The 19973-nt window shown below is 41.7% G+C and overlaps 1 protein-coding gene across 3 annotated transcripts in view; it reads left to right on the top strand.

The window, feature by feature from the left end:
• LOC128140654 (plasminogen-like) overlaps positions 1-12009 on the top strand; it is a 31574-nt gene extending 19565 nt beyond the window's left edge. Inside the window, exons 13-20 of one of the 3 annotated variants that reach the window (XR_008234801.1) lie at positions 93-186; positions 2110-2227; positions 3270-3344; positions 3898-4038; positions 7413-7519; positions 9362-9507; positions 10521-10738; positions 11483-12009. Coding sequence is in view for 2 of the 3 variants with exons in the window: in XM_052784851.1 (XP_052640811.1) it covers positions 93-186; positions 2110-2227; positions 3270-3344; positions 3898-4038; positions 7413-7519; positions 9362-9507; positions 10521-10679 (840 nt within the window). In the remaining variant the exon portion in view is untranslated. Of the gene's footprint in view, positions 1-92; positions 187-2109; positions 2228-3269; positions 3345-3897; positions 4039-7412; positions 7520-9361; positions 9508-10520; positions 10799-11482 lie in introns of those variants that run through there. The other 2 variants (XM_052784851.1, XM_052784853.1) reach the window with 2 other exon arrangements.
• The last annotated feature ends 7964 nt before the right edge of the window (positions 12010-19973 follow it).

The raw sequence follows: 19973 nt of genomic DNA, 5'->3' as shown, positions 1-19973 counted from the left end.
AAAGTTTTAGTTAACACTTTTTTACTTACAGACTTTGTCATTCTGTGGCTAACATTTGGAGTCTTCATTCTCTGTTTTTGTAATTATTACAGTATTGCAGGAATCCTGATGGAGATGTAAATGGTGTTTGGTGCTTCACAACAGACCCAGAAAAAAAATGGGAGTACTGCGAAATCCCACGCTGCTGTAATTATCCTTCAAGACTCTTCTGTCCTCCCTTTCTACAACTTGTTACGATAGTTACAAAATGTTTTCAGTCCAACCATAAAAACCACAGTAGGCAGTAGCTTTAGATTTGAATTTACGTCTGTATGGAAGTTTGACACAATCAGGCACCTGTAACAGTCAGCCAAAGTTTAGGTAACCTGGCGCTAAGAATCATCAGTAAGATTTCATAGATAACAATCTGTGTGCTCTTTATTGTCAGTGAAGATAAGCACTCAGAGTTGCTAGCTGAATTTGACATATACAGTGAAGCTGTGAAGAGAGGTATTCCTTCCCTGGGCTCCTCAAACACAGGAGAGGATTTCCTTGATGTTCATGCTAGTCTTTCCATGCACTTTGTGGCAGGACTAATGCTTTGAGAACCTGCTCATCCACTTTTCCTGTTAGTTGGGAGCATCAGAGATTACATCCTTTGAAACCCTTTTCATTCTCTGCTGACTTAATTTTTATTCTGATCTGGATGTTAAAATAATCTGTCCCTAGATATTTTGCCTTTCTTTTGGGGTAGGGAGTGAATTTGGTCCTGGATATTTGACACAGTTTTCCTTAATTCTTTTTTTCTATTTTGGGAGAGTAGGTACACTGAGGAGGTGTAGTGCTTGCTGAAAAATTCAGCAGCAAGAGATTTTACCTTTTGTGGTGCCCTGGCAGGGGACATCAATAACAGCTGTAATGTACTGGGAGCACTGCGTGGCACACCCGGCAGTCATCTCCTTTGCTTTGCTCTTCCCTTCCTTGCCTGCATTTTGACAGAATTTTTTTTTTTAAATGTATCTGGCAGGGATATGGAAAGTCTATTTGTTCTTCATCTCATGTATTATTTTTACTACAGTAACATCCAGAGGCCAGGTCCCTGCTTTGTTGGACAGTGTATAAATACAAAATAGGGAAAAGTGGTCACTCCCTCAGGAGTATGTGATATTCTTCATGTTGGCCATCTAATGTGTTCCTCTAAGCAGCAATACGTTATGATTGCACACATTAATTTTGTCAATCAGACCTAATTGCTGCACAGGCAAAAAGAATAAGGAATGGCATAAAACCAACAAATACCACAGCTGTAAAAACCTGCTCCCTGGAACTGCTGTGGTGGAGCTTTACTTTGAGATCTGATCTCTTTTCAAAACAGACTTTGAATACTAGATTTTTAAATTAAGGTGTAGAGAAACCTTACAGTCTCCTCCCTTTGATTACTTTATTAATTTTCTCATACTGCAACTAACAAATTTAACATCCATAGCATCATATGCAGCTCTGAAAAGAGTTACTTGGGTCCTTACTGAGCACTCAAGCGCAATCCATTTTAAAAACTGTAGAGAGATTCGGATGAAGAAGAAAGTAGAGTGAGCAGTGTGAGAGCAAAATTGGAATATTTTATGACAAGGAGACACTGACTCAATTTTATTTATAATCTAGGGATTGGTTTGAACTCAACCAAGGTGTAGACTGTAATGTTTTAAAGAATTTAGAAGTTGTTATTATTGCTTGGGCAATAAACTTTTCCACTTTCTTTAGCTCTCTTTTCCCTTCAACTTTCCTACAGATTTTCTCTTGGGGGTGGGGCTCATGGTTTTACTTATGTTATCTGACTACATCCAAATACTTGACATAGTTAACAATTTTTTTCCAGGTAAATTAATATTTTGTCACGTCAAATGTGATATATTAGCCTCAGGTTTAAATGCTCAAGGTAATGATAATATAATGGAGTCTAAAGGTTCTGTTTTTTTCTTTACCCTTAGTTTCTATTAACCAATGTAAAGAGTGAAAGCCTGAGGAAGATAAAAAAAAGTCTTATGCCTTTCTCTTTTTCATCTGATTGTACTGTGGATGGCATTCCAGAACTGCTTAAAATTCTCCATTGTAGCTTTTTTTGTTCTGTAGCTTCTTCTGAGCATGACTGTGGAAAAGTCCTAATAAGGAGTGAGCGAGCCTGTGAGCAATATAGCATGTGCAGCGCATCTCCAGGGTCTTGGCCTTGGCACGTCAGTCTCAGGATGAGGTACTGGTATTCCAGACTGTATCACCGTCCGTGAGCACCAGGGTTTCACAGGGAACAGGCATTAGAAAGAGACCGACAGGAAACAATGCATGTGCTTCTGGAGACTGGCCTTGGTTTCTATAGAAAATGCTTTCACATGTAAAATAAACTTTTTTTTTTTTTTTTTTTACTCATAATGTCCACAGATAGCTACTTATTGGGTCATTAATCCCAAACTCCCCACTTTCTCCTGAATCTCTAGAGGGCAAACTTGAACTGCAGACATTAAGTACACCTTTATTTACTGAAATGGGGAAGGAATAATTCCCACTGAGGATAGTGACAGTTAATTGCATTCTGCAGTGGGGGATTTAAGCCCAGGAATATACCCACCAAGCTGCAATGTGTACCAATGGATTGTGGTCATCCCTTTTCACTCAGCATCCAATCTGGTTCAAATGTAAATTGATGCTGTGACCACCCTAGCTGTGTTAGAAGCCATAGGAAGACCATCATCTCTCAGTGTAAACAAAACGATTATGCATAGCATTTCCACAGTCACAGTGAGGTGCTTACAGAAAGGCTAATGAAACTTTCTATAGAGCTGTTGACAGTCACCATAATAAATAATAGCCCAAGAAAAGTTAAAAGTCTATAGTAAGGTTTATTTAAAGAACCAGTCCAAAGCAACCCCACAAATCAGAAGGATGTATCCTTTTATTAATTGCTAATCAGGACAAACCCATTACATCACAGGTGAAATTGTTAGGAAATTTAATTATTTTTATTAAATTTCTGAAAGCAAGAGTGACCTGTTGCAAAAATTTCACCTCGGTGTTAGATTTCTTTTCATGTCTCTCATGTTCTGGAGCAAATAAAGCTTGTCCTTTGAAAATCTGCATTTGATTTCTCTTGCTATTGGCAAAAGACAAACTATGACTGGTAAAAGGTTTGAATAAGGGGCATATTGCTCATTTGCTAATATTTCCCATTGTGCACAGCACAGATGGTGGAGAATTGACTATGCAGTCTTAAGTGAATGTGATTGTCTTCTCTATTCTAGTACCAACATGCACCATTGTGCTGGCACTCTGATACATCCACAGTGGGTCCTTACTGCAGCTCAGTGCTTGCAAGAGTGAGTATCCGCTAGAACAAGTGACAGGCATTTCCTAAATCTGTGAGAAAATCAACAGAGGAGCAAGATGTACCTAATAAGGCACTTTCTTTACCCCTTATTTCCTGTCTTCCTTGCCAGCAAGCTGATTTTTATCTTCTGCTCCTGTCTCAGTCAAACAGCAGCAGAGCACAACAGAGGTTACTTCTATCATCTCCCTTGTCTCCTACCCCAAAGCACGACAAAAATGGGTGCTAATGATGTGCTGGTGCTAATCGCACTTGGAAGAACTGTGGCTAGCAACTGACCCTTAGGGCTTTAGAAGTTGTGAACACTGCAAGAAGATGCCACATTATTTACAGCCCATGGGATTTTTCACCATCATAAAAATCAAACTTTTTAAAAAGCCACATTTTCCTTCTCTCTGAGAATAAATGAAGGCATCTATGGTCAGAAGCAGCAGCCTGACCATCTTGTTAACTGCCATTCTCCAGGGAAATCACTGAATTTTGTAAGAGTGATATTCCTGATTACATGTATGGATGTATAACCTTGCCACTGTCATTTCTTCCAGGTCAACAGAGCCTTCTTCCTACAGGGTGTTTCTTGGGATACAGAATCTCAATGCAGCAGAGTCATCCCTGCAAATCCAAAGCGTTCAGAAAGTATTAAAGGAACCAAGTGGAGCAGACATTGCTTTGCTGAAGTTGAACAGGTACCATTTCAGTCCAAGTTGTCCACCCTTAACACCTTTATTCTGAAGGCAGAAGTTGGCTTAGCCTGGAGTTGGCTCTCGGGGGTGGTTGCGGGTGATATGAGAGAGTGTGAGAGTCCCTCTGGGTATTAGCATAGGCATCTGTTCAAGGGTGAATTCTGAGCATCTCTCCTGCTGAATGACCCCATTGGCAGAACCCTTGTAAGCTTCTTACACAGTTTAGGGAAGGCAAGGACCTGTTAGGATGGGAGGGATGGTCATGGGGAATTCCCATTCGCCACCTGCTAAGAAGCAGCTCCACTGAAGCAGGGAGAGTGGAGGCAAACTAAGGGGGAGTTGTGTCTGGAGGATCTTCTGCTTGGAGGCTTTTCCTACTCAGCTCTGAGGCCTGTGAGCAAGGAGCGAGAAGAAGGGTCCAGTTTCCCTGGCAGTGCTTCAGGCCAGGCCACATGCATGTTTCATGGCCTGGCATGGCTTCAGGCCAGCAGCTCAGTAAAACCAGATCCTGCTTGTGATATAGTGAAAAATCGTGTGCATAACTGTAATTGCCTGAAGGTCTCTTTAGTGTCTTGCTTAGATGTCTGAGCAGTCTGCTCTGAAATGTGTGCAGCTATTTCAACGTTATTTGTTCCCTTTTGGAATGCTCCTGAAACTTTTCTACTTACTCATTGGTTTCCCTCTTGTTCTTATGTTCACCACACATGGATTAAAGATCATGAAAAGCTCATGTTTGACCTGAGAGGAAATTTCTTTTTAAAAATTCACCATACAGCTTTAATGAACTTAGAACAATTTCACTTAAATGTCAAATCAGGTTCTCTGGTGCTTGATTAATCAAAATCCCACTGACTTCAGGTGAGTAGAAGGAACTCATGCTCCACCAGTTTTACTCTCACTAGTACTTGGAACTATGTCATTCGGTTCCTCTTTCACTGGGTGCCCTATGTACATTTGCACTGTAGATACATGCATTCTATAGCACTGTAGGCAGTTTTGCATCAGCAGCACTCACCATCTGAACACAGTCTGCATGTGAGATGCCATAAATAGCAGGTATGGACATCATAACCCTCAGTTTCTGGCTTAGATCAACTTTGCTTGTTTTCAGCTTCATTAAATTCCTTCTTTACGTTTCTCTTCAGCTTGCTTTGTGGACCTTATTATTTCCAAATCTTCACTATTCATAAAACAGATCACCCAAGAAAATATGATGTGAGAAGACTGGTTGCTACTCCTATACCTGCATTTTGTGGCAATAGACAAGACTTGTCAGAGAACTGATGCAGGTCTGCGAAGATCTTGACAAAAATCACCCCAAAGGAGGGCTGATCTATTGAGGAGGACCACTGGTTTCAATAGAAGTCTAGTCCAAGGTGACTTATGTGCCATGCTCCTGAGAAGATGTGTGCTGTCTGGGACTTTATACTTCCCTTTCAATGTCATGTCCTCCATATTCTGGCATGTCTTCTGAAGTCTTCTTCCCTGTTCTCCTGTTCATTTTCCTACCCAGACATCAGAGGCCTCTGAGAAGGTGCCAGTGTCCACCCTGTGTTCATTGCAATCCCATTAGAAGGCCAGTTTCTTGTGTGCCAATAGATTTTTTAGGTGCTGTCTCATCTTAGGATGGATGTAGAATTTCCTTGGTGCAGAATAGGAGCATAGGTAGAAACAAACTTAGCTTCTTGATGTTGGGGAAGCAGAAGCTGCAATGCTCTTTTGCTGTAGTTCAAAAATGTTTGCCTGGTTACTGTCACACCAGCAGGCCAAACAGGAGCCAGAGTTGCTGTGAGGGCCATACTACCAGTAGAATTAGACCTGAGGTGCTAAATACAACCTTGAAGATAAAGGTACTAGAGGAACAGCACTAGAAACCTAGAGAAACCTGGACAGCAAGAAAACCCCCCACCAATCCCAGCTTTCTCACTTTAATCTCCTCTTGTCTATCAATTTTCATATGATAAAAATGGACTTTATTGAGAAGTGAACAAACTAGTTTTGGAAGCTGCAGAACTGATTTCCGTTCTTATAGGGGAAAGAACTCACGCAGGATATAATTTCATGGAACCATGTGAGAGTGGAGGTTTGAGATCACCATCTTGGACTTCAGAGGGCTGGAGGATAGAGTTCAAAATTAGGATGATGGCATTGGCACATCTAGCTTCAGCACAGGAGCTGGTTAGCATCTCCTACCCTCCCAAACTGCTGTGTTCATGTTTCATTCAAATTTTTGTGCTGGAGAAATCTTTATTTTAAGATGGGTCAGAGTCAATTCCCTTTGGTCTCTCATTCTCTTGAAACGTCTTGGGACTCATGGCCCTGGCACAGCCTGATTAGGAACAGGGGGATTTGTTAGTTCCCTTTAACTGGACATTGAAGATCTAACTAGCTATCACATCACATACTTTGAAAATCATTCTGGGCCTGAAAAGAGATTATGAAGGTTCATTTTAGCCTGACTGAACATCTGGAGTTCATTCAGGTCCTTTTACTCTCTTTCACAATCAGAACTAACCTTCACAGGGTAGGTTCCTGACAGTGGCAGATCTCATTTAACAGCTTGTTCAGACGTACTTTCACTGTACTAAAACTGTTTGCACTTGACTGACCCCTAAGGCGATACACCTTCTAGAAGCCACCTCATCTTTTCACATCTACATCCGAAAGTCAATAAGGGATCAGGCAGTCCAAAGCAAAGACCTCCCTATGCAATGTTTTCATCTCCAGGGCCCTATCTGCTCCATATCGAGCTTTATTCCAGTGCTGAAGCCTCCAGGCACAATGTTGTAATGAGGAAGAGTTTTATTTTGGTATTTACTTTATTGAGGTGCTAGACTTAGTAATGTGCGAGATACTGCATGATGTCACCCACAGCTATATCACCCACGCAACCAGAGGAGAAAGGAATTTTCTGCAACTTCAGCTGCGTCTCTTTATTTACTCATTCATCCATCCATCCATCCTTCCCTCCTCCTGTGAAGTCCCTGAGAATGTCCATGACCTCTGAGGCAGGGATGATCTGAGATAAGTCAGGCTCACACCACCTGCAAGGGTTGCTCGGGGCTGGGCTTGGGCTTGTACATGTTCCTATGCACACTGCACACCAGAGATCAGCACTCTAGCACTATGCTGCAAATACAGTCACACTGTGACTGTGCCCACAAACACATCCCAGAGGCTTTCAGTTGCTGTAAGGAACCTCTTTTTTCACTAAGTGACTATGCACCATCTTACAACCATTTATACAGTTTTAAGGCACCATCAGCTACTCCACCCTTCCCCACGCCATTTCCATGCAGAGCCTTCTGAGTGTGAAGACTGAACAAGCTGATGGTAATTTTTCTAAGGATCTTTTAATTATTCTGTTTGTTTTCCAGTCCTGTAACAATTACTGACCGTGTAAAACCAGTTTGTTTGCCTGAAACCAGTCTGATGGTAGAAAGAAACGCAGTATGTTTTCTAACTGCCTGGGGAAAAACAAGAGGTAAAGCATATTTGGTGCAGTTGAAAACTTAGGAAGGCTTTCAAATCTTATCCCAAAATATGTGCACTCATAGGACCTGAAAAACACGTTTTACTTAAGATTTAACTAGGTCAGAGGTCACCAAGCAACATTATTATTTTTATTTCTTTCTCTCAGAGCTTGATTGTTCCCCCTCATTGCTCACATAAACTGAATTCATTAAATAAGAGAAAAGAGAGAGGAGAATTAGACTTAAGACTTTACCACCTTTTATCTCTGTTTATTTTGGTCTTTCTTCAGCATAGGCATACACTGTATTTGCACAAATAAGGACAATACTCAAATAATGCCCTTGCCTTTAATTTTGATCTTCAGATATACATTTTTTTAACATCTGAATGAAGCTTGCACTTGCCTTCCTATAGTCTAAACATTACTGTCTGCATAGACTTCTGTGGGGACCTACATTCACTCTAGACTGCTAGGCTATATGGGCAAGCACCAGCCTTAAGCCCTTGTATCTGAGATAAGATGGCACCCCGGGAACTGTGAAGCCTTTGAGTCAGAGCTTGCTCAGACCCAGCCACCTTTGGGGCATGGGCAAAATGAGTTCAAGCTGAAAGTTTTTAATGCCAGTAAAACCCTTACCTGAATTTTGTTCACAGTCTAGCATTAAAAACTGACCGTGTGGTCTCCTGCTGCCCAGGTCTCACTCCACCTATGCTGAGGGTTGAGAATACCCAGCCCTCTTTGACCCACTTCTGCTGCAGAGGGAGGCAATTCCTTGTCCCTGCAGCTTCCCACAGTGATGCTGGTATCTGCCCTCATTCAGTCCCAGCTCCCACGTACGCATTTGTGGCCTTGCTGAGCTACACGCAAAGGATGCCCTTCCCACCCCATTTGCCAGACAGCACCTTATTAATACTTTACCCGTAAAATGAAGCCAATGGATTCTTCTTTGTGTGCGCATCCACAGAATTTAGGGAAAAAAAAAAAAGACTAGAACATGTCCTTGTCTCTGAGTTTCACCATAAAAATCCTCCACATAGACTGCAGTACCTTTTTCCCCTTCTGGTGTCATTTAGATACAAACCTGATGCTACGAATATAATGCTTAAGAATAATCACTCTACTATTAGTGTAACTTATCAGCATTATCAAGAAACACTTTTCCCCAGCATAGACAGTATTTATTGGGTTTCCTCGCACCTTTTTTCCCTTTCTTACCTTGCATTTTTTTCTTTATTCAGCTTGCCACACGGTGGCAGCTGCTTCCTATGTGCTAGTGATCACAGCCACAAAAAATGGTACAGGCTAGATTTCTTCTGGCAGTGCATTAGGATGGAAAACTCAACAGACCATTGTTGCATTTAGGCAGTGGGAAAGAGGGTCCTGCCATGTCATGCAACTAGTTCATGAAATCAGCAGGGGAGGGAGAGCAAAGCCAGAGCCCCACATCTAAATAAAATGTGTTTTGGGAAAATTCAGCCTTGGCTTCAGAAAAATCCTCCTTGAAAGAGTTCAAATTAATATAAAGTAAACCCAGGCTAACATTTTCCCTCCTGAAACAAGCCGTTGCTACTGCGCTGTTGTAAAAGCCTGCAAACCAACACAACATCTCAGAATACTAAGCATCTGTTTTTATTTATTTAGTAACACTTTGCAAGAATAACCTCTGCTTGTTGAGGGTAGGTATGTTCCAAGCACAAAAAAGTTGAAAGATTTAATAAGGTCCTTCAAGGAGCTCAGGGACTATAGTAGAGCTGGGGCCAGATCCCAGTCCTTTCATTACCAAGGCTTCATTGGATCACAATGCCCAGGCTACCATTTATAACTGTTATATTTTCTTGGTTGTTCATGAAGGTACCGATACAGACAACAGATTAAAAGATGTTGAATTCCCTGTGCTTGAAAATAGAATATGTAATCGCCCTGAATTTCTGAATGGAAGTGTCAAAAAGCATGAATTTTGTGGTGGATTTACTTTTGGAAGCATAGATAACTGCGAGGTAAGAATAATTTTGCTTTGAGTGTAAGCAGGTCAAATGACAATTTGTACTTTCAAGGCTCATAAATAGCTTCAGCGACTCAAGGCTTCTGCATGAAGCATAAGAACTGAGGCATATGTACCATTTCTTCTTCACTCACACAGTCAACCAGAATAGCAGGGAAATTGTGTAGGGTAATTTCGCCTTCTTTTCAGAACTGCGTGCTGACATATCCTACTCATAGTAGCCTAGGGTTGTGAATACACCACCTCACCTGAAATAAAGCCTGTAATACGCTACCTAGACTTCCCTTTGATCCTAGAGACAGAGGGGAAACTAGTGACTCTTTCTGGTGCAGCCTGGAGTTGTACCACATCTTTATTTAATCCCTTGATTAAATAAAGCTGGAAGTGCTTCCAGTTTTCTAATTTTCACAAGTATAAGAAAAGACTTTTTAAATGTAGTTTTCTTAATGGAGGCTATCGTGTTGGGAGCTTTTCAATAAAAAGCTGGTAGCTACTTGGTAACAGAGTCAGATAGCAAATACTGGTCTGTTTGAGCAGATGTTCAAGACTGCTAGTGCAAATGGTATCTCTGATAGTGTGGACAGTGCATTCATTGAGAGGCTCACAAATCATTGGACATAGGTATTCATGCCTGGATTTTAAGGAACAGCATTAGAACGATTAAATTCATTTTGTCCAGGATCAAGTAGGTCAGAGGATGTAGAAAATTAAGAAACATTTTTTTTGTGTGTGTGTGTGTAACTGGGCTCAGTGATCTGGGGATGTTCCCACATCCATGATTGGTAGATCTTCAGACCAGGGGAATGGCCTGGATGCTTAGAAGCAACTTTTTTTTTTTTTCCATTTTTTTTACTCCAGCAGGTCTAATAAAACACTCTCCCTCTCTCTGCAGCCCTTGCCTTAGTCCTATTTTGAGGCCTTCAGAGCTACCACAATATTATTCCTGCCAGTATTTTGATGTTTGCATGTCTGGTGTCTCCATCACTTATTGTCTCTTCTCCTCCCTAGGCTGAAGTTGGAGGACCTCTGGTCTGCAAAGATAAGGACAGATTTGTCCAATATGGAGTCACCTCTTGGGGACTGGACTGTACCCAGCCATCAAAGCCTGTTTTTGTCCGAATTCCTAGTTTTGTTTCTTGGATCAAGAATGCAATGGTTGCTCACTGAATCTGGATGCAGGCTACTTTTTCTGGAAAGCAGTCCCAGTGCCAGAAACAGCATTCCAAGTATGGTTTTAAAATTGTAATAATTCATAAGAATATTAAATAAATATCATTACTGGCTGAGCATAAGTAGTTACTGCAAAGAAATAGCCAAGCTGACCAATTATTACGGTCTGTCAGTGTGTCTGTGTTGTGCCTGGTTAAGTCAACCATGTTGCATGTGGCATCAGCTGTAAGGTTCCTACTTCACCTCTCTCTTTTGAGACATGCTCCAACTCATGAGATTGGCTTCCTCTTCATGAAGACACCTGCTTTTCTCCTCTCTACGTGCAAGCAGCTGGCCTATCTCTGTGTACAAGGTCTTCCCTGTGGAAGAAACTTTATCCCAAATCAGGCCTGTCCCTGTACCCATCACTGGCATCTGCTCCAGGAATAAGAAAGTAGCAACCAAACCTAGCTGCTGCCTTGTGTAAGAAAAGGCCAAGCTAGACTGTGCCTGTGCTGCCAGGAGCTGGATGAAGGCCTGGTGGGGTTGCTTCTTGTTGGGGCTAATTCCCCCCAGTCACCACCCAAGCAGCGCTTTGTGCTGCGCTATGCAATCATCTAACTTTCCTAGATTAGATGTTTGCATGGAAAAAACAACTATCCACTCCAGCGGGCAGAGCGGTGTGTTAGATGTCATATGATACAGTTAACATGTTTGTGAGGCACTTGCATAGAAATCTGCTCTCACTTGTAATACCAACAGTTCAGCCCTGACGTAGAGTTCAGGAATTAAAATAAACTGTTCTTTCTGTTTATTTCCAGAAGAGGCAAGGATGTCTCAGAGGGCTGGACAAGTGAAGCTGGGTGCCGGGGTGCCAGTGCTTGCCTTATCAGGCTTGGTAGCTGGTGCTTCTGTGTGCTCTGTGGCAGGGAGGTGGAGAAAGAAAGGGCACCCCCACGTTAGTCAAGCCTCCCAGAGCCACAGAACCTGGCCTGGTTGCCACCCAGAGCAATGGAAAAGGACTGCCACTGAAGCTGTCAGGAAAGGCTGGGTTAGAGAAAGGCTCTTTAAGCAGTACGGCAGTGACCAAAGGAAATTGTTGAGTGGGGCATGTTCCAGCAGCAGCAGAAATCAACACAAACCCACCTGTCCCATTGACTCCCCGTCGGTTACCAAAGCTAATTCCAGAATTTTCAGCTGTTGTTCCAATCTTCTGCGTACCACTTAAAAACATATCACTTCCAAACAGTATGTGTATTGACCTAATAGCAGAAGAAATGTATGCCTCCTATGGACCTGTAAACTGAACAAGGATTTCTGTATTTTTTTAGTCTTCCATTTGTATGCCTGATTTAAAATATATTGTAAATCTAAATCTAGTATTGAGGTACTTTATTATTGCTATAAAGAACTCTACAGAGATCAGGCTCTATAAACTAATTTTTGGATTTTTAAAAAAGCTAGAGTTAAAAAAAATATATATATTTGTAGACTTTATACTCGCTCCTTGATCTTCTCCATCAATTCTTTATGGTTTCCGTTATGACCCACTCATCAATTTCCTTTGCTCATCAGGATACTGGTTGAATAGCTGTTCTTTAGGCCAGTCTTTCTTAACAGCATCTTTTTCTTGGATTCCTTCCCGATCCTGAATGTTGTTCCCCTCTCCAAGCTTCTGCTCTCCTTCCATCCAGTCTGTCCTTGGTTGTGTGCCCCCATTGCAGCCATAAGAACAGGCCACCTTTTTAAGGACGTGGCCCTTAGTGTGGAGTTTCTCACACTATCACAGACCTCTGTGCTCTGACCCAGAGGATCTGGAGATGGTGGTGGGTCTTTTCCACTTTTTCCTGTGCAAACAGCTGAACACGTAACAGGCTGTTACAGGCAAGCATGTTTCAGCCATCAGCCACTTCTGCAGCCTGTTGTTACCTTTCTCCTCACTTAATCAACATGTGAGACAGGGTTGGAGAAAAACCTGAAGTGTGAACCCAGAAACAGCTCCTTTTGCTCTGTCACCAATATAATACGCTCTCTAGTTGCACAAGTTTTCTGCTCAAGTATAGTACTCAGTGCGTCTCTCCATAGTTCTGTGGTAATACAGCCCTGAAGGCTTTTCTTGAGTTGTATGCTCAGTAAACTTGGACACTTTCAGAACCTGTTGAGCGCAGTATTTCCTGGAGCACATGGAAGGCTTGCTGCCATCTGGCACTTGCTTTCTATTCCCCATGTACTGTTTTTGTAAGTTCTGCCAGTAGTGTTGTTCCTTCAAAAAACATTGGCACAAAGTCTCTGTAATAACTGGCCAGACCCAGAAATTGTTCCTGTTTCTCTTGGTGCCTGCAAGCCATTCCTTGGTTCTTATAGGCATTGCCTAATGGAAATTTCAGATATTTGATACCATCTTTTGCTAGTTGATGCTGAACTGTGCCTGCTGGGGGTCTGCCAACCTAGGTGATACCGTTGCCTGCAGAGATTTTGTACAGTCTGCCTATAATTCACAGATCGCAGTAGCAGACGTATGCAGCTGCATATTCCTCATGGAACCCAACAACCCCACACATTTGTCACTGAAATGCTGCTGCTGTTTTATGTAAACCAAAGGCTATTGTTCTTGATTTCAAGGTTTTAAAAAGGCCATTCTCCCTGGATGCTTCTGTCAGAGTACATCTCAATACTATTTGGTTAGATTTGGGGTGACCATCAGCGTAGCTCTCCCTGGACACTCTCATAAATACGACAGTTTGCATGTCACACTGCATCACAGTTGGAAATCGGGTTTCTTTTCCAGAAATCCGTGTGATTCATTAGCAGTCCATCCTCTTGCTACAGGATGTTTTCAGGGGCTGAAGACTCTCTTTGGCCTTCACTTTACAATATTCTCTGAATCTTCTTTGACTTGGTTCCACAGTTATTTGAGTCTTTTCTGGGTGTCATTTTATGACTTGGGTTGGGGTTTTTTTTTAGCTTTTATGAAATACAGTCTGGAAATCCTGCATTATTTTCACCAGCTGACAAAATGACTACGGTTTTAGCTGTTCTCTTGCAGCATGGGAATTCTTGATTTACTGTCGGTCCTGGTTTTGCCACATAGTGATAAACTACTTCTGGCAAGGTTTCTTGCATTTTCCAGTCTTTTGGTGTGTCTAAATAATAAATCTATTTTTATATTTACGGTGCAACTCATTATTACTAGGACTGTGTCAATACATTGTCATAAAAGTTAGGAACTTGGACGCTGCTTCTGGTAATAACACCAGCACTTTTGTCATCGGATGGCACCCTGCATCCTTGGCACACAGGTACCATCCTCTTCATCTCATCTGTGCTTCTTGGGTCTGCTTTGGAGCACTGTATGTTCTTACTCTGTCACACTTGCAAATGTACCACTGGATTTTTTTTCTTTTCCTGCACCTTAAGTCCTAGACAACTGCAGCACTTCAAACCTTTCTGAGTGCTAGAAGTACATTTTCTTCAAGAAGCTATCTTATACGAGATGTTACAAGACTAATGGGCAGTTTGTAACGAGTGAAGGTATTGCAGACTTTGAAAACAAGTTTGGAAAAAAGTTATGAAAGTAACTCCAGTTGCTCACAGCATCATCTGTTTAAGTTTTCACACCACTTTCATCCACCTTCCACCTCATTGTTTGTGATGAATCTTATGTATCTGCACTTTCTTTGGCAAAAATAGAACATGATATGCTACAGTCTTTTGGACACATGGCATACATAAATGGCATATCTTTCAGAAATTTACTTTGAGTTAAAATATAATAGGAGCAAATGATAAAGCTGATCAGCAAATTTTCCATGATTTCTAATGCAAAATTTCCAGATCTTAGCTCAGGAGTTTACATGAGAGTCAAGGAAAAAAAAAAAAACAGAACAACTTTTCCAATGCTGCCTCCAGCAAATGCAAGATGTGGAATCTAATGGCAACGTCTTTTTTGCATAGGGGCATAAAAATGATTAAAAACTAAAGGATTTTTATACAACACCTATTAAACTGGAACCATCATAAACACTTTTATAAACTGCTTGTAAACAAAGAAGCTGTTATTGTATGTTACACACACACATAAACCACACATAAGCATACACACTCAGACAGGTATGTACACATGCGCACACACACACAATGTGCCAAAATATTAGACTAAATCTGAGGGTGATATTCTCATCTCGCTGACATATTGTTGAAAATCTCATTGACTGATGTGGCTTGAACTGATCCCATTCGACACAGCCTTGAATGGAATAGAACAACATCATTTGCTGCCTTGCCCTTTTAGCATTTCATTTCAGTAAGACTAAACTGGTTAGAACATCCTTCCTTTATGCAAGTTAATGAGTCAAGAACAACCATGGAAATAAACCTACATATAAGTGACAAGTAGAAACTGCACTGGCAATTTCAATATATACATTGTGTGGAAAGTGGAGGTTGCTCGTCAATCTTTTCTGAAACTGTCATAGAAGCAATAACACTCACCCTATTTCAGCAACATTTCCAGACAGCCGATTTTATCACTAGCTGGAGCCATCAGTAAACAATACACTGCTGCAGGGATCATTCTATATAACTGTGTAAGTTTGTAGAAAAATACCAGAACAGCACCTTACAAATAGCAGGCATTTGTTGGGGTCTTTGGAAGCACTTGGGCAATTGTTGGGTAAAATCAAAATCTCTCCATGGTTTCTCTCCTCTGCTTTTCTAACCGGAAGTGGAATAGTGGTTATGCTTCTTTTCTTCATTTTCTCTTCTACATTCTGCTGCCAAATAGCCCTCACCCTCATCCAAGGACTCCCCAGTAACTCCAAACATTTTGAACAGAGTGGTAAAGGGTTAAGCTGCACCATTATGTGTGAGAGGAACGACTGATAAGAGTTCAACAACCCTCCATCTGCATGGGCTCAAGAACAGCAGTCACAGCTGAGTCCTCTGATTTGGGGCAGGGGAAACAGGAACTACTTGCCTGCTAAACCCAAAAAAGTGTAGCCGTGACCTGCCAGGCATTAGTCTTTGAGGAACCTGAGTGCAAAAGACACTGACTTTCTTATAGATTCTTCCAAGAAGAAAACAGAATTAAAAAGAAAAATAGACACACAGGTTGAATTTCAGGCCCTATTATATGCTCTTCTCCGTTTCTGTTGTGCAGCCCCACACGTAGCACTCACAGGCAGGGTGGCGATTGCAGTACACTAAGAGAATAACAAAATCAAGAACGGAGAAGGTTGTGTGCAGGGCACGTGCTCCCACTAACAGAAATGTGGAGTAGGCTACAGCATATCACCACAGTGGTTTTGCTGAATCATTTCCCAAAGCAGTGCTAGTGCTGGGCATTACATGCTGGGACACTCAAGCAGGACTCAAAGCTGCCCACTGGACCCGCTCTACTGTATGCTGTCCTTTAGCTTAGCTATGGTTTCTCCAAAGCTCCCTGTCTAGAAAATGGAGAGTGCTTTTGCCCTCCTACCTAGCAGCGTCATGATGAAGTTGTCCCTTGTGTACAAAGAGTTCTAGAGCTCCGCATGCTAAATGCCACAGCTGCTGAACTGGGCACTATTTCTAAGTATTTACAGCTGAATTCACTCTTCAGCTGCTTACTTTTAAGGCGGGGAAAGGACTGCATGTTCTCTTAATCACCTCCAGTAAAGGCTGCTGTCAGATTCTCTATGGTATAATGCTCTTCACAGCTCTGTTAAAGGCAATTGCAAGGTCTCTGTTTTCCAGATATTTTTTCAGCAACACAGAAACCCCAGTAATTAATTCTTTAGATCTTTCTACTATAAAGATGATACTCAGTTTGCTTACTTCCTAACCTCTCTGCTTTTCATGTGTCTGTCTGACTTATTCTGCTGGTTTCTTATATTTGGCAGCAGCCAGAACAAATGAACATCTCAAAGACTAGAACTTTTACAACTGGAAAAACATCCTCTCTGTTTCCTTACTGTCACCGTCACCTTCCTTTCCTTGGATACATTAGCATCTATGGTCAGAAATTGCAGAGATGAGCTTATCCACCAGGTCTTCTGCCCTCTGTGTTCCTTCATGTGTAGAGCAAGGACAGAATTTATTTTTAACTTGGCTACCTTTTTCCCTTCCTGAACCCCTTCCCACCTTACCCGCAGCAGCCTCTGCCATTAGAAGCCGTCCACATTAACCCTCTGGGGTTGCTGCCCAAAGCGCTCTCTGGCTCTGAATCAGGGCTATGTAAGTCTCACTTTTGTCACTCTGCTCACTTTCTGCTTGTCTTTGAAAAGAAAGTAAAAATACCTTCCTTATTTCCCAGCTACCCATGGATCTATGCCATAGCATTACCCTTTGGAGCTCTTACATGATCTCCTTTGGTTCACACTCACCCCAGTCTTGCAGCTGTGCCCTTCCTTAGAGCTGCCTTTTGAGATTTCCCCTTTCAAGCAACTGAATCTTGCCTTTGGTCCTTTCTCCGCTTAGCAAATAACTGATATCTAAGTGGTTGTTTTCTGACTTTTTCTGATTCTGAAATTTAAGGAAATTATATTTATGTGAATTTATTCAATAAGATGTGACCTGTGTTCTGACATTGTTTGCAATTTCTTTTGCAGGGGATTTTTCTAAGCTTACAGTAAACGCAATTTCAAGGGTCAACTTCTATTTAAAAAGCCTCCTACTGTTGTTTATATTTTAACCACTGTGCTAACTAATGTACCCTGACTCTGAAATAAGGTCTGATAAACTTCCACCTATGGTAGGCCTCACAGTGGTCAAATAAATGAGAACAAACACCACAAGACCAGAACTGGGGAAAGAATTAGACACTGTGTGGAACTATGAGGGAAAAGAGGAAAGAAGGAAAGGCACAAAAGGAGACAGGTAAATCAACAGTTTACAAGACATCCTTGCAAACACGATGCCTTGAGAGGTCACATCCTTGTCACAAGACAGCAGTGAGGAGTGCCAGCCTGGTAGATGAAAGACACTTCTCCTGTTTTGACATTTTCTTGTGGAAAACTTATAGAATAGGCATTTTTGTACCAGGATCAATTGCTGACAATATCCTCAAGTCCAGTTTTCCGGGATCACATCCATTAAGACAGAGATTAATAATATTTCTCCAAATCTGCATTGTCATATTTGAAAGAAATGGCAATACAAGTTTTCTTTCCTTTCCTCAGGTATAAATCAGGAGCATTCACACTGATGTAGGTGCATTTTAACCAGGTTCAAGGCAATGAGACTGAGAGAAGAACCAGACCCAAGCCTAAAAGTGATAACTGCTATAGACCTGAAGGAGTATATGCAGACCTTTAACATGAGGAAAGCTTGCAAGAGAGCGCTTGCTTACATGATGCATGCAGATGTTCCCAAACTATCCTCGACACACATTAACACACCTTTGGCTACCACAATCAGCTCCTTTGGTTTTGAAAACCTGTAGGAAAAGCTGATCGGATTAAAATCTCTAAAACGTTGTGTTTATTAGAGTTTTACAAACTCAGTTAAAACTCAAAGCTTTTCAAACCTCTCCCATTTAGGAGAAACAGCCACATGTAACCCACATATGCAGCTTTTTTCTTACACTTTAACCACCAGATGTGTACCATAATACAGTAACCCAGCAAATACCTCAGTTGAAATGGGGGATACAGAAGGATGGAGAAGGTGCCAAAGGTGCTGGGGAGGGCAGGGCCGTGCAGAAAACAAATTTTGCATTGAAGGAAGGAAAAAACCACTATCTGATAATATCTGATGGGAAGGAGGCACGGGGATTGGCAAGCAGATGCTGGCTGTGGCTGGGGACATGACAGTGGCCAGGGAGTCAGGGGGTGTGGAGCAGGAGAGAGGGAACCCAGGATCTGGAGTGAGAATTGAAAATGGGGTTAAGATTGTTAAAAATCTGTAGGGCTAAACCAGACTTAAGTAGCTCTCAAAAGCCTGCTTGCTAGTGAAGCCTACTTTGTATTCTGCTCCTTCATTTTATCCTTCCTTCCCAATGAGTAATTGTTCCTCAAACCTGATAAACCCAATCCCACATATAATTGTGCAGTATCCAACCCCTTCTCTCTGTCACCCTCCAAGTGTTTCCCTGAGCTGAGTCCACCTCCCACCAGCTCCCTTCTTGGGCCCATCTGCTTTGTTTTCCTGGCCTAGTGTTAATGGTCTCCCAAGCCTCTACAGATATCCCACGCTTTGCTGTTGTTCACAAGCTGCATTAAAACGGCTTCAAGCACAGAAGACAACCAGATAACATGGTATTACAGCACCCTACAGGAGAAACATAGCACAGGACTACAAGCAGGGTCAGCTCCAGTTTTTCACATAATCTGTAAAATAACAGCTAATCTGGTTCCCATAGTAGCATGCCTCTTTTGCGTATTTATTCCTATACCCCTAGCTTTATCCCAAGCCCTCAGTACAACGTGATTTCTACTTAAAGTAAGCGGGACAACAAGGAATTGGATAGGCTCACTAGTTTTTAGAAGGAATTTAAGATTCTATGCACTTTTTGCCTTCAATTGCAGAAGACTGAACTGCATGACCCAACACACCCATTCAAGCCTGTTTTTCCTCATCCAGTATTCAGCCCCTTCCTGCCTCTGGTGAGTCACTAGCACATTTGATACAACAAGTTGTTTTGAAGCAACACCAGTGACCTAACATGCAAGAGAAGCCATGAAATGGTGCTGCAGTGCAACTTTTCCAAGGCAAAGGCCACTTGGGAAATGTAAAGTGAAACGATGTTGAAATCAGGATAACACATGGATGAGCAAAGTCTGACACCCTCACAGGATGAGTTTATGCATGCCGTGTGAGGTTAAATGTCTTCTAAGGAAAAACACTAAATAGCTATCTGTGGGACTTAAACCTAAAGTTATGCTATTGAACTAAAATGAACTCTTACTCCCAAACAGAAGAAAAAAAGAAAAGCCTAGGTCAATGAAACATAGGAGAGAAGGAATTCTTTAATAAAAAAGTAAAACTAAACTATTTTACAGAGTTAATATTATCTGGACCTGATAATTGTGCTTACTCTGACATTAAAGGGAAGTTGGTCCTTATAAATCAATACAGATATACATGGCTGAAATTACCATTGAGACTCTAGTCTCAGGAGAAATTCAAATTCTGCCTGGACACACAATTCCCATGCTTTCCAGCAACATTATTCCTATCTATTCTCTAGCAAAGAAAGACCTAACCATTTGAGAACAAAACATGCCCCACAAAACAAGAGAGTGCCTTCACATTTCCCAGCATCCAGTGCAAATGATTGAGTCTGATTTGGTAATCCATCCAATTCAAGGTTGTTTGAATGGCCACACCACGGCA

Source organism: Harpia harpyja, chromosome 4 (assembly GCF_026419915.1).
Source record: "Harpia harpyja isolate bHarHar1 chromosome 4, bHarHar1 primary haplotype, whole genome shotgun sequence".
Taxonomy (NCBI): domain Eukaryota; kingdom Metazoa; phylum Chordata; class Aves; order Accipitriformes; family Accipitridae; genus Harpia; species Harpia harpyja.
The sequence above is the reverse complement of the archived record's forward strand: the minus strand, read 5'-3'. Positions and strand labels throughout refer to the sequence as shown.